Here is a 15,868-nt window from a genome sequence, read left to right as displayed (position 1 = left end):
CTTGTACCAGTGCAACACTCTGTGTGTGTGTGTGTGTGTGTGTGTGTGTGTGTGTGTGTGTGTGTGTGTGTGTGTGTGTGTGTGTGTGTGTGTGTGTGTGTGTGTGTGTGTGTGTGTGTGTGTGTGTGTGTGTGTGTGTGTGGTGTGTGTGTGTGTGTGTGTGTGTGTGTGTGTGTGTGTGATCATCTATATATTTTATGTATATACTTCAGCAAAACAGCACTCAATGGGCATTGGGTTTTTGGGTTGTTGTTTTTTTTTTTCAAATCAAATACTTCACGTAAAACTTGCTTTCTGATACTTGTAAGGCATGTGTGTGTGTGTGTGTGTGTGTGTGTGTGTGTGTGTGTGTGTGTGTGTGTGTGTGTGTGTGTGTGTGTGTGTGTGTGTGTGTGTGTGTGTGTGTGTGTGTGTCTTTTTGAGCTCTAACATTCGCATTTATGGGAAAGGAGCAGCTGTCAGTGTGTATCCGAGTGAGCCTGCAGACATGTGTGTGGCAAAACAGTGGAATGAAAAGGGTAAATGCGATGTGATTGGTACCTGTGGGCGACAGAAAGAACTCAATTTCCAATACAGCAACTGAATGTAGCCAATCAGTGTTGGGCTGTTGTGTGTAATGGCTCTGGTGCCTTCGGGGGCTGAATTCTGTAAAAAACAACCCTGCTGGAGCTTCTCTACCTTCCCTTCCCTGAGATGCCCACAAACATGTACACCCACACCCACACACACACACACACACACACACACACACACACACACACACACACACACACACACACACACACACACACACACACACACACACACACACACACACACACACACACACACACACACACACACACACACACACACACACACACACACACAGACCATAGAAATGGTAGTGTGCATGTGCCACATGAAAGGAAAGTTGTCCTCATTGAAACCCTGTTCGTCGAGACTTTCATGTGGATAAGGTAACGCCATTACTTCATCAAATAAAGTGGCTTGTAAAGTTTCTCAGCATGTGTGACTACACAGATAGTTGCAAAAAGGATGATGATACTATAAATCTGACACCTTTGTGCTGACAAGCCAAAAATATGCCAAGTTGGAAAGTGTTGTATCATTTTTTATTTTATAAAAATGTTCTATTCAAACTTAACATTTGACATGAGTGTGAAGCAATTTCATTTCCGTAAACATAAGTTAATAATTGTCGCAATCATTTCAAATAAATTTGATAAAGGAAGGTTTGGAATGAAGTTTGTCGTTAATTATAAAAAAAATTTCTATCAGGTCAAAAATAATACGCTTTAAATCAGATGTGCCAAACATAAAGGCAGCGGGACAAAACTAGTCCCCCTGGGGATCCAATCTGGCCTGCAGGACAATTTTGTAAAGAGGTCAAATTACAAACAATACGGTAACTTCAGTTTTTCAGTAGAAGTAGCTGCAATTTATTCAACTAGTTTCAGTGAGACCAGAGTAGATTGGTGTCAGGGAACCATCTCATAATACAATAAAGTATTACTGGTTTTGAAAGGGATGAGGCTAAAATGTAAAGTGATCTTTGTTTTCTGATTAAAAAATCTAAACTACAAAAGTTACATGCACCCTGAAGCACTGGTAGATGTAAAGTATGCAAAAGATAATATGGTGCATTCATGATCAGTTTTTAAGCATATTTTAGATAATCATGCCCTTAGTCACATAGTCAGCTGCCATTATCTCGAGCTGGATGAAACTGGGTGAAGAAGTGCAAAGGATGGATGCATGTTTTATTGTCTCCAATAATAGAATATTATAGAATAGTGGACTTCATTTAAAGAGTGTGTTTGTGTGTAGATGTACTTACCAGAGTTTTCATCCACCCTCTCCTCCACAGTGTGTTCCTTCTGGTGAACCCACTCGCTGTTGCACTTGAAGTAGATCTGGGTTGCAGGTGTGGCTTTGCAATAGAGGTTGACTGGCTTGTTCTTGACGATGTAGGCCTCCTCTGGCTCCATCAGAAACACAGGCAGTGGCTCCGGAGGGTCCGAAGGGAAGGTTTCCGGCAACTCACCGAGACCGATGAAGTCATCGTCAACTATAGAGACAGAAATGGCCGGAAGATGGCATGAAAGGAGGGAGAGACAGAAAAACAGTCGAAAGGAAAGATAAAGAGAGGAAGTAATTGAGAACAGAGGCAGAAAGCCCGAGGAAAAAAAGAAAGAAAAAGGATGGGTTGGAGAAGGAAAAAACAGACAAGAGACAATGAGACAGTATTATAACCACAGTCTTTGCATGGGATTATCCATTCGCAGAGCACACAGCAAAATCCCTATCATTTGATATTTTGGAATGTTTACACAAGAGTATTTTAGAAAGCAGGAAATTCTGGGATTCCTCTCAGGCAATAAGGCTGCATGGATTTACAGAAACTGGCCTTTGCCTGTTCTAACCACAGTCAGCTACTGCTGAGAAATGAGCTAGGCACAGCCAATAATGAGAAGCAGAGTTCAGAGGTTGACTCTGAGGAACTGAAGTTATAAGCTGATCTAGCTGTGTCTCCCATTTTCTCTTGTGCACTCTCTTTCTCTTCGTCACTCTTTCTCTCACACGCACACGCACACACACAAGCACACACACACACACACGCACACACACACAAGCAGCACATCTAATGACCTCAGGCTTTTGGCCCAGTTTGTGCCATTCCTCGGATACTTCTGCAGTAGACAGATACGCTTCCCTGTAATTACAACTCTCTTTCATCTCACTGTCTTAAATCACATACACACAACTGCATGTGTACGAGCGCACACAAACATGAACAAATGCTCGCATTGGCACAAATATATGGGCCCACACGCCCACAAGCGAGCACAGCTAACTTTCCAACTCTTTGAAGAAGGGAGGATGAAGCCTATTCGCCACCCCATTTGTCACCTCCAGAACTGTTCTATTCTTACCATCGAACCGGTAGACATCAATTATTCACAAGTGTGAAAGAAAGAAGGCAGAGTAATAGAGACAGAGCTACAGTGGGGAAACAGAAGGTGATTGGGGGGGGCATAGAGAGACAGTAAGGGTAACTCAGCCAGACAGACATAGATTGAGACATCGAAATAGAGTTGGGCGAACGAGGAGAAACATAGCACAAGAGGACAGAAACAGGCAGGCAGACTGTTCAGATAACAGAAGAGTTTATCAGCCCATCAGTAATTCTTCCATGTCGTTCTCTCTGGTCACGTCTCTGTCCTGCGTGGACACACTGGAGCCTTGTTGTCTGACAGAGGTTGCCTCCTAGATGCTTTGGGAGCACTAAATAATGTCTCGGCTGAGCAGATATCTCCCAGCGATGTCTCTCTAATGTTATCTCTTGCCCCATACCTGCCACAGATTGAAGCTGATTGCTGGGAAATGAAAGAGCAGGATGAGCCAATCAGAAAATGACCAAAGCCTTCATCACCACAACAGGAGTGCAGGTCTGTGAGCGCGCTGTTATCACGATGGTGACGAATGCTTTTGTGGTACGTCGGTGAGTCCTCGATTGTTGTTCTGAAGAAAATTAAATTTCAAATAGTTTCTCTCTTTCTCATTTCTCATAATCCAAAGCTAATTCTGTGGAGGCAGTAAAGCTTTCGGTGACCTCTGACCTTGTCAGAAACGCCGCCTCCTTTACAGTTTGTGTGGGAGCAGTAAAATGTTGGAACCTGAGCAATGGCTGTTTTGACCAACTTTCATCGGTTGCAGTCTAAACAAGAAACAACTTTATGAGATTGTCGAGCCTTTCCTCTACTTCCTATTTATGTAGGTGATGACTCTGATGTAGAAGTCTATCTCAGCAGACCTTGGCTTAGTCTGGTCTTTTCTGCTCCATAGTCCACAGTCCACCCACATCCTCAGCCAGGGGACCCTGACCCAGAAACAGGCAAAGAGAGCCAAGGAAACTCATTAAAGATTGTGTTAGCCTTCTTTCACCCTCCATTCCCATTATCTCTCCATCACTCTCTCTCTCTCCCTCTCTTTCTCTCCATCTCTCTCTCTTTCCCTCCTGGCTCAGTCGCTCTGTCGAACTGTGAGGCAGAGAGATCTGAAACAGCAATGAAAGCATGGCTCCCTAACACACAGGGAGACGCGTGTCTCATCTGCTCTCACACACATACACACACACACTTGCACAAGCATTAATGTGCACAGAGGCACACATAAACTCACTCAGATATTCGAATTCATCAACTTCCTCAGTGCAAGAAATAATAAATTCAAGTGAATGAAACTAGCCCTCCAGTGAAAAATCAGCCCAGAAATGAAAAAAGAAAACCACATGGCAAAATGAAAAGACCCCAACTCTTACCAATCACGCTGCTTCCCCTCCACACACACACACACACACACGCACACGCACACGCACACGCACACGCACACGCACACGCACACACACACACACACACACACACACACACACACACACACCCAGCACCTCCTTCTTTGCTCCCTGGTGAAGAGAATACTGAGAGCAACAAGAAGCTCAAAGAGAAACTCTACTTTTATTTTGTGGCTCTCCCTCCCATTGCCACCATTTGTATGCAACAAGAAGGCAGTTCACGATGAAATAGCTTAGTTATTGCCATGTTGATGCAATCTTTGTGAATCCTCACAGCCACAGACTGTACAAACAAAAGCCTAATTCTGAACAAGTGCAGAACATATTGCCAAACCTCCACAGATCAAATATGCATTATGAAATTTGTCTCTCTTTTGTAGTGGCATTTCCCTTTTTAACAACAACATTAATATGGCATGCCTTCACTTGTTTGATATGCAGTATGTATTTTTCCAAGCATTTATAATTCTGTAGCTTGATTTTAATCAGAAAATTTCTAAATTGCCTCCATATTGAGTGTTTAAAATTTAATGAAATATGTCCTTGCAGCACTTTTATTCAAATTGTATTTTGCTGTGTAATTGGGGTGAGTTTTCCTAATTTATATTGTAAGTCTTATGAGTGAATATTTTAAGACTCAAATTGAATATTAGTTGAATTTTCTATCACTTCCACATACCAGCTTCAGAAAGTTGGGGCGATAAATGAGCAGCAAAATAAGCCCTCAAACTAAGGTTATTGGATGGATCGAATTTTCAATCACCCATAGTCAGTGACCTTATCGGGCAAAACAAAGCAATTTAAAGAAGGGAGAGATATTCAAATTATTCCGAGCTCAGATCGTAGGAGTGAGGCGAGGTAAGAGAGGGTCTTGGCAAACAGCTCCTCTTGGCTTGAGCCTACTCCAAAAGCTGTGGGAGTGGAGTAATATTAAGTGATGATTACAATTTGGACATGAGCGAATTAAAGTCACACCAGGCTATTAACACGGCACATATTAAAACAATGTCCTTGAGAAAAAACACATACCAAGTTTTTGAAACAACACGTGCAGAACGAGGCAAGTCTTGAGCAAAATAAAGACATGTTACATAAATCCATATACTAATAGATAGAGAACGTGTGAAAACTCCCACACCAGAGGCACAACGCAGAGAAATTCAAATCAAACACATGAGGTTAGACAGTGATCCCTCCAGAACGTCAGTCTGTTTGCTATGTGGCAAACCCAGAATGACCTGTCCAATTAGCCGAACTTTCCTTAGCTCCTCATTTCAGCTACAAGTTTCAACTGACAGTGTTTGTCTTCGAAGTTGTCTGGGTGACCATCACTTCTCTGAGTCTCAGAAACATAATGGTTGGCTTACAACGTGACTTTCCACAAGAATTGAGCAGCAACTCGCCGTATGAAGAATAATCCAGCACAGTCCAAACATATTATATTTGAAAAGTTTTCAGGAGAACTTTTACTCCTCAATAAACAATCAATAGGCTTGTATCACTTGTTGATCAACATTTAGACGCGAGTCTGCAACCTTCATCATTACAGGAGCCGTTTCATTTGAATGTATAGTTTTGCAATACAAAAAAACCTATGGCTTAAATTGCAATCATGCAGTTTCTTAACACATTCTAAGATTATTCTTTGTTTTAGAGATTTTTAGCCTTTGTAGTATGCTGTATTTACTCAGCTGCTACAGAAATTGTGGTGGATATCATGGCTTGTGTTCCCCTTTCAAGTTGTTTCTTGTCATTTTAACCATTTTGGCTGTTAGATCCCTATTGCCTTATCTGGTAATTTTCACCATTTTATCCAGTTTTAGCAAGTTTAACAGTTTTACTCAATAAAGCCACTTTTAGTGATTTGACACATTTTACCTTGTTGAACTTTTTAAAATCATTTTTTAGGTGGCAGATGAGACTCATTTGGAAAACGAGCCCTGTGCACAAAGAAAATAGAAATTCGATATCCTTTTAGGCAGAATTTTGGGAAAGTTTCATGGAGCAACCACAGAGGGGCTGAGGAGCCACACATGGCTCTACTGCTTCAGGTTGCAGAATCTTGCTTTAGACAATTGAATGAAGTCTGTTGTGATAAGAACAGTGAAACTTCCAGACAACAAATCTTCTGTATATTAGACAACTAGTGACTATCCAGGCTGTGATTTTTCTCACTTGAAACATAAACTATACAAAAATGCTTTATCAGTTTTTAAATGCTGATACGAGATAGTATACATTTCAGTGTTATCACTCAATAATTGTTTATGACTCAGAACACATCTGTAGACTTGTTGAACACTGTGATGTACAATGTGTCAGAAACATTGAAGTTTTTATATTCAGTGAGGTTTACTAATGTGTGTGCATCACTGAAGGTGCAGTAAAAACCTATAAGCAACAGGCTTAACCATTAAAATCTGTCTGTTAATCTTTACACACTTTAATAGTGGCAAGACGACATGCGATACCAATACGTGACCTATTATTTACTGCCTGTCTGCTATAGGTATAAATAGTATTGTATTCCTGGAATGGCTACCTATGCTGAATATTTGCAAGATTGTATTTCCTGTATCATATATTGTATGTGAATGCAAGCGATAACAGCTTTTGAATGCTGGGCTCTGACATCACTTTCCAAGATAAGCTGTCTCTAGTTTATCTGTACTCAAGCAGATTTATTGTCCCAAGGAAAGAACTGTATCAGTGGGACCAATGTTTCCTTTCCATCAGGGCCGAGTCAAGCATGAACAAGGCTGAACAGTGGTATAAATCGTCTCGCTCTTCATTCCTGTTTTATTCCTATTCGTCCTCTTTGCCCTCTCCTCATTCCTCTCGCTCTCGCCTTCTCCCTCGCGCTTTTCTTTCCCCATCGTTCATATATACAATCCTGCTAGAGATTGAGAAGAAGATTGGTAAATGGTTGGCCAGATAGCTAGACCACAGAGAATTTTACTGGGCAGTGTTTTGATATGCCACTATGGCGAAGGACAGGAGGCAGTTTGCATGTGAGTGGTCAAGCAGAATAATAAACCACCCAGCTGTCAAGTCAATTGAAGCAGGATAAATAGACCGTCAATCAGGCCCACCTATAAATGTGCTTTAAGCACACCTACCCATTATATTGAGTGAACATAAATCTATGGTAACGACTTTCTCGAGTCAATACTTGTTAGTATTGGATTAAGTAAAGGCCCATTGATGCCACTGGCTTAAATCAATATGTATGACTGTTGTTTTAAAAGCAAAATCCTTTAGAAGCTCCATGAGCATGGGAAAAGGGAGTGCAGACTCCCTTCTATTCTAATGTCTCTTTCCAGCTGAGTGCTTTATATACACTGATGTGTCTACACACGCTGTCTGCAGGGCCCCGTCAAATGCTTGGCTGCAGCAGGTATTTATTGATTACTGTTCGGGGCCAGTGACCTCTCCCTGGGCCTGTCCTATCTGAGCCTCTCTGCTGGGGCGTGCTAAACACACTCATATTTCAACTCTTGGAAATCCCTCTGTCACACAATGGAGCACAAAAGGAGATGTCAAGAAAAAAAACCATCAGAGATTTTCAAAAAGTCAGGTAGCTTAAACATTAACCTCAATTAGTCTGCAGCAAATGGTCATTTTATTACCCACCCCACCACCCCTATGAAAAAAGCTCATGTACATTTAAGCCAACAAAAACCTAAAGTGGAGCATAATAAAAAAGGGCCGATAAAGTCTTTTAGCTTCACTAGAGTATGAGGTCTGACAGGGAAAACTAATTTCTCAAGATGTATTTGGCTCGTTGTGGAGAGATGCAAATGAGCAGCCAAAAAGAAATTGACTGCAGTACTGCAGACCTGGAGATAAGCACGCACAGATTAGCAAGGAAATGTACATTTACACTATAAACAGTAGCATGCTTCCCTCTCCCCCTGTTACTTTTCTCCTTGTGGTCTCAGTAGGTTGCCAAGAAGGGAGAATAAAGGGGCATGTCTCGATAAAAACAATATGCAAATATGAGCAGTGATTATAAATATGATCAATTTCCGAGGCCAGCCCTGGTTCCGTCTTTCTGACTTTGCATGTTAACATGTTCTCTCTGATCCTTATCGCTGACCTTCACTGGGTTTGGTGTGGCCGGAGTCTGGCAGGAGGCAGCTGGTGGTTGCCAGGGCCATGCTAGGCCTTGGTTACAGCCTGTCCAGTCATATCAGAGTGCCAAAATAAGGCAAGGTCAAAGCATCAGGATAATGATGGTTCATCATTTCCATGTTTACCCGTTGTTCCTGTTTAAATACATCAGGTTTAGGATACAGGCCCCTGAAAACATTTTTTTAATTGAATGCTGCAAGGTTTGCTCCTCTTGCAAAGTTCAGTTTTCTTCAAATAGAATGGCAGATTTCATATCACGAAGAGAAAAAAACACTCACAAATATATGTAATAATGATTTAACCTTTCAATATATTCTTCTGTGACTGTGATATTGTAGCTACTACAAGAGATGCTGCCAAACTAAATTTTGTTCTATTTTCATATGACAGTGAAGCTTATTAACTCTTAATATAAATAAATAGTTGTAATAAAGAGGTGAGAAGGTGTTTTCTTAAACCCCTATAAAGATAATCAGTACAATGAGAGTGACCTAGGTGATAATAAAATGTCTGCGTAAAACTTGTAAAATGGAAAAATAGCGCGAAATTAGATCTACGAGAGATGAGTACAAGTACAGAATACAAGTATATCCCCCCCCCCATGCAATGAAAAAGCAGGACAAAAATAAAGTGTTTATTCCAAAAAAGTTTCGTTTTTGGACACATTCCAGTGTGGACTATTTATTCTCAGTAAACTAATGGATAAATCACGTTCATACACCAACACGTATTTATTAGTAGCAATTATGAAAAGCATTTAGCAGTTTTCTGTTTCTCTAATTTAGTCTTTTATGCAGTGAGAAAATGTATTGGCTTGTGTACTTGTTTTATATCTTTAAGTGGCCATTAACGGAACACTTTCTAATGACTCATAAAAATATTTTATGTACTGATCCTTGTTTTGGGGGTTTCATGAATTTACAGCAGGTTTTTCTTTTTTTTATCTTGAGATTGTAGCCTCCCAACGGTGCGCCTGTTGCTTTTAAATATGCATTTCTGCTTGCTCTCTAACAGTTATGATTTTCAAACATTTGACAGTACATCCCCATCTTCTTCCTTCCCCTTTCTCCCCCATTTGCTCATGGATGAAAAGTCATTTTGGTGGTTGATTGGAGAATGATGCTGCTACTTAGAGAGTCGGTCCATCAGCACCGAGGGAGGCGAGCGCACGGAGACAGAGAAAAGCTCAGGAGGAGAAGTGGCTCCCTGGGGCGTTGTAGCTGTGATGGCTGAGCTGTCAAACGCCCCATTGTCCAAATTACCCAGCAAGCACCATGTCACCACCCGGGACTAATTTACGGTGCGCTGCGGCACGGCTCATACATCGCTCTCTGAGCAGAGTCCACTGGAGAGATAAGGGAGGAGACGGGTCCCTGGACCGAGTGGGGTGTCCATCCTACAACCTTCCATAGAGGAACAGCGGGGCCTCAAATGGAGACAGTACATTAAGAACCCCAATTAACTTCATGCAGGTTTGGGGTTTTCTGTCTTTATGCTTCATGTCCTCAATGACAGGTGTCAATATAAATATGAGTCATGCTTCTGTGCCTCCGCACCCACCCACAATCACACTGCATGTATTCACTGATGCACAAGCACTTTAATACCATTTTTTTTAAAGCAGCCATTGCATATATAAGACACTTGCATGGCTTCACTTGCTGTCATAACGACTGGTCCTTTCAGCACACACTGGAATGCCCAGTCACTTGTCACCCGTCACACTCCCGGGTGCCCAAAGCCAGACGTTGCTGTCGGCCTACCCCATACTGACCAGTGGTCCATGGAGCGGAGCCGTGCTTGTCAGGGGAGACGTGTTGTACTTTTTGACCCCTCACTGTGCCCAATAGCTTGATGCATTGCCTCTCCTTTGGCTAATTGGTTCGTAGCAGCGGGCAGCCCTGTTCTGCCACTGACAAGAGGCCAAAAGACCGGAATACAGAAAATACAGAAAGATAACAATAGAAACATGGGGTCATCTCATTAACTATGATCACTGTGAGCTACATGACTATCGACAAAACTGAATCAAAAGAAGTTACTGTGAAGGCAAAGAAGTGTCTAAACATTTCATCTTCAAACTCTTTTGTTATTGGGTGAAACAATTAACGGCTCTGAAGCCCCAAACTCCTCCCAATGGACAAATTTGGCACCTTGCATGGCAGCAGCTTCCTGGGCGTGTGAATGCGTGTGTGAATGGGTGGATGTGATTCACAATGTAAAGTGCTTTGGGGACTGCTCAAGTGGTGGAGAAGTGCTATATAAGTGAAATCCATTTACCATACAAGTTGGTCAAAAACAAAAAACAAAACAGTTAGCTGTTGGTATAACATATACGGTAAATGTGGCAGCAGGAATCCCAAACAGTATACCTCTAGAAAATACTTTGTCTTGAATACCTCATATCACAACTCTTGTTTGAAAAAAGTAGCACTTACATACAAAAATTAAATAGATTAATCAATGCAGATGTGTGTATGTACCTACTGTATGTGCGTACACACAAACATTGCTGTGCTGTAAAAATCAACATGACTATGTGCACAGACACTGCATAAACCACCGTTCCAAAAGCCTCTTACCGGCTACAACACGTCCAGCAGAAACAGCACAAACAAACTACTTAACTGAAGCAAAGCATGTTTGTGGTCTGAGTTGGAATTTACTGAAATGCGCTTCACTCTCCGTATGTGAGGGACATATTTCAATTTTAAACACATCCATTTGACAAGGCAAGCACTCCCCGGACAAAGATATGATAATTATGCTATAGTTTAGGTCGTCAGTACATTTCCTTGACTTGATGATAGAGAGATGCCAGAGCTGGCAGAAACACACTTCTCTAACAAAAACAAGGTTGGAGAAGACATCAACACATCAACATTTATAGGGATAATACAAAAACAAAGACGAGGCAATCGTCCCATTATTTTCTTCATGATATGTTCTCAAGACAAAAATGACATTATGCAGAGGTGTAGGCATCACCCCCACAGATGTACAAACGCTTCACACATGCCCACCTCGCACATATATCCTGGAGGGCTCACATGTCCAATGCTACACACACACACACACACACACACACACACACACACACACACACACACACAAAAATCCCTGGCAGCACTTCATCTGAAGGACATTACAGACTGGAAGTATGTCAGAATGTGTGAGACACAGTCCCCGGAGCACCGTCTATTCTCCATGTCTGTCACTGGATGTGGCTGCCTCCTTATTCCCCTGACACACACAAACACACACACACACACACACACACACACACACACACACACACACACACACACACACACACACACACACACACACACACACACACACACACACACACACACACACACACACACACGCCCTCCATACCCACATCCCCCTCCTTTATCTCATTCTCACCATCTCATCACTCAAAGTGAATGATAAGAAACCATTTAGAGCCATACTATACTTTAAAAAAAAAAGTTCTTTTTTTTCCCATTATGACATCCTTGGTTCACCCTTTCAGGTGTTCCCAGACCATTTCCTCAGCATTGAAAAGGGACCTGCAACCATCTACTAGAGACCTTGATGCTAATGGGATGCAGGGAGATCAGGATTTGCCATTCTCTCTATTACACCAGATGTGGGTGTATGCGTTAATGCAGGTTTTCATGATGTAGCCATGTGTGTGTGTGTGTGTGTGTGTGTGTGTGTGTGTGTGTGTGTGTGTGTGTGTGTGTGTGTGTGTGTGTGTGTGTGTGTGTGGGGGGGGGGGGGGGGGATGAGATATGTGTATGCGTGTGTGATGGCTGAATTAATGTGACATGGCAGATATAATGCAGAATCATAAATCTTAGCCCCAGGATCACTGGAGGGGTAGCAGGAGGTGATGTATTAAAGGGCACACACACACCACCGATATGACGCTGATAATAAAAACAAGACCCTGGCCGCAATAGCCAGCGAATAGACATGACTCTATATCTAGCCCTGAGGCCTATGACATGTACACACATATGCACGTGTTGTCGCGGACACACAAATACACACAAAACACAAACTCTATCCGCTTTTCCAGCAATTTATTATGCTGCTTTGAGCCCAACAGCTCATGTGTTAGATGTGGCTGTAATGCGTTAAAATCTTAATACCGTTACACAAGCTTGCTCTTGTACAACATGCTAATTCTTTACTTACAGTGTGGAGAGCATTACATGGGACAAAAAAAAATTACAGGCATTCTGTTGAAAAACCCCACTGGAGAAAGTCACAGCAGCAAAGTCACAGCAGCAAAAACAGATGAAACCAGACACAGTGGTGTTACTACAACTTCTAACAGCCTTTTTTTTGTCAAAAGAAGCCTGACCAGCTGATCACTAATGAGACAGTTTCTCAACAGACTGCTCGACACATTCTGGCAGCTGTCACTACCAAATCAGATGCTCTTTTCGTGTGAATGCCCAACTAATGTTTTTTTATTGTATTCCAAAAAGACATCATGATTTTGTTCTTTGTAGTTATGTTTGCCATCTCATAATATGAAAACTGAGCTTGTTGCATTTACTTTCATTTTAACAGGTGCAGTTGCTTCATCTCATTTCCATTTCTTTGTGTTTCTATGGAAATAGCATGTAGGGAATATGCGTTGTATAAACTTGCACACATTCAGTGGGCTGAGCAGAGTTAGTTGCAGACATTTCCCCCTGAATTAAAACAATAATTAATGCAGCTCCTCGTCATATCTGCATTTCTGAGAACACTTGATATTCAGCTCACATTCGCAATCGTAAACATTCATCTCATTGGACTTGCATCCTTGCAACTGCGACATACTTGTTCTTTCACATAGCCTAGGTGCATTTAAATAAATTTCCATTGCTATGCAATTCTCCATACTTTTGCCATATATCTTCTACATGCTGGAGCCACTCCGTGAAGATGATTGCACTGGACCGCAGCAGAAATTGCAACTTGTTTGGCTCCCTCACAATGTTTTCTGTGGTTTAGAGGGTTTCTCTTGTATGCTCATACCACTACTCTACCTTGCTGCATGCTTATTCAAGGGTAGCCAGCATGCTTGCTGAGCTTATGCCTCCAATGAAAAGAGCTTTGTAAGCATTCTAGGGAAATTACCGCAAGCTGGGTTCAGCACATGGTTCTATTGTGCACAGGCTACATTATATTCATGGTTTCTACTGTGTATTTTGTTTTTTTCCTTTGGCATTAATGATCTGGGTCCAAATAAATAAACAGATGGATATGTTAAGGAAAATCAGGTTATGTGCATGTAAACATTGATATTCGGGTTTCAGTGGTTAAAAATGCTATCGAAGCCCATCGCAATAGTTCCTCTCCCTTGAAATCTTGTCTTGCAAAGAATTTGGTGTGTATACAAACAAGAAAGGGCATCGTGTTCACGTTAACTGTGAAACAGTATACTGTACCCAATTTGAAAGATCAAATGTATCCTTGACAACACAAATATTAATCACTTACAGTATGGGGGGGCATACTGATAAATGTAGATGTACAATAATTGTATTTGCTCTATGTGGTTAAAAAAAGAAACAGCTGGAATATGAAGCCATGGTTACAACCACACATAAGCTGATGTATTGCTAATGTGACCCTGTTCATACCTGGTATCACAGCATCATACCCGGACTATTTCTATATCCGGGCTAGGACAGATAGCAATTCGCAATTGAGAAATAAAGCATCTCGAAAAAAAATCTGGAGTGACTACTTGAGATCAGATTCTTCTGACCTGTCTCTTATAATTTTATTTTCTGTGGCAAGAGACATATCGTGGTTTCAGAATGTCTGAAAAAACAATGGCGAATGTGAAAAGTGAGACGAAATGTGGAAAAATTAAATAACTTTCCACTCGGGGAAGAAAAAATATCTGTTTTGATGCCAAACTCTGTCTTGCCACAAGAATACTGCAAACATGAGGATGATCAACATAGGTTGTTTTTCACTTAGTCTAAATAAGAACATAATCATGTTAGAACTTGTCCTGGGTATGTTTTGCACGCAATACTTCTATTCAGGAAAGTCCTTTTCCAGGCATCAAACTCAGAGGTCTCATTTTAGATTGATGCTTCTACTTCTATTTTTGCAACTTTCAGCCTGCAATGCTGATAAAAGAAATCTGTGTACACCTGTGTGAGATCAAGAGCATGATGGTATTAAAATTAAGTGCAGACGTGCACATTGGTGACACATTGCTATCTTGAGGCAACAGAAAGGGAATGCTTTATTGGCCATCTCAAACTAGGTCATTAGTCAATGATGCAAGGTTTTTTTTTTTTATAAAGATGCTCAGCAAATGTTTGGATCTATGTGCAAATAGATTGGTGAAATGCAGCTTGCTTGTTACAGAGAGGAACTTAAAAAAAAAATATATAAAAAAGCTACATTTGCCTATTCGATCTGAGTTTATTGAATACCTGAAGCAGGATAACTAGTGCACCTTCAAAGCTGAACACTTCTGAACGCCTCAGCGTCTCCCTGACATGCGGACAGGATGGGCTGACAGCACATAATATTGCAAGCTTTACTTTACTTAAGATGGGGGAGCTGTCACACAGAAACATTTTCTTAAGAGACTGTCCTGAGTTTGTAGGTTTGTTACTTTTCCTTTTTTTTAAGTTCTTCAGGCGAATGGAGATTGTATTGTGTAATGCCAAAAACACATTTTCATAACGGAAAGAATCGAAACACCCAATACGACCCATGCACCAAACTGTGCGCTTTAGACGACATCCAGAAACATCCGATCTTAAATCATGACTCGTGTTTGCACTTCAGTCACTTTGACAACAATATTGGTACAATGTTTGTACCACAAGCGACTGTTTGCAAAATACAAACACGGCCACAAGGCTCCCATATGTACTTGCAGTCCAGCACTATGGTTCACAGCTGTCCGGCACCAGTGCATGTACACTAAATTGCATAGACATCACACCCATTAATGGATGTGTTAAAAGGAAAAGACACTTGGTTAGGAGGAGGGCAGATCTAGATTTGTGTTTGTTTTGTGGGATTGCAGGGGGTTACTCCATTAGGCAATCACACCCCCAGCTCCACTCACCAGGGAACTGTCAGTCTGTGATTTTGCCCTGTACCCCTCCCAGCTCTTAGCTGCTCACTACTGAAATAGGTCAACCACATATAATCGAGGGGCAATGAGGAGCAAATATGACCAACCCCCCCACCATTCCCTGTCCGTGTGCACTCCCCCACCCTTTACCTCTGCCATCCGGCCTTAAGAAACCAAGCGACGGCCCCCCGTGGTCATGTAGGGGGTGGCTGGGGAGAGAAAGGCAGAGACAGCCACAACACGTCGACCTCCCAGCCACAACAGTCATTTACACAGCC

At 41.7% G+C, this 15,868-nt stretch overlaps 1 protein-coding gene across 2 annotated transcripts in view; it reads right to left on the bottom strand.

Annotated features, from left to right (window-relative positions):
- unc5cb (unc-5 netrin receptor Cb) overlaps nucleotides 1–15,868 on the bottom strand; it is a 115,324-nt gene that overhangs the window by 52,909 nt on the left and 46,547 nt on the right. For both annotated transcript variants that reach the window (XM_080510673.1, XM_080510674.1), the window contains exon 2: nucleotides 1,841–2,071. In XM_080510673.1, the coding sequence (XP_080366799.1) occupies nucleotides 1,841–2,071 (231 nt within the window). The remainder of the gene's footprint in view (nucleotides 1–1,840; nucleotides 2,072–15,868) is intronic.

Source organism: Blennius ocellaris (genome assembly GCF_963422515.1).
Source record: "Blennius ocellaris genome assembly, chromosome: 15".
Classification (NCBI taxonomy): Eukaryota; Metazoa; Chordata; class Actinopteri; order Blenniiformes; family Blenniidae; genus Blennius; species Blennius ocellaris.
Note: the sequence above shows the minus strand (reverse complement) of the source record. Positions and strands in the feature narration are given on the sequence as shown.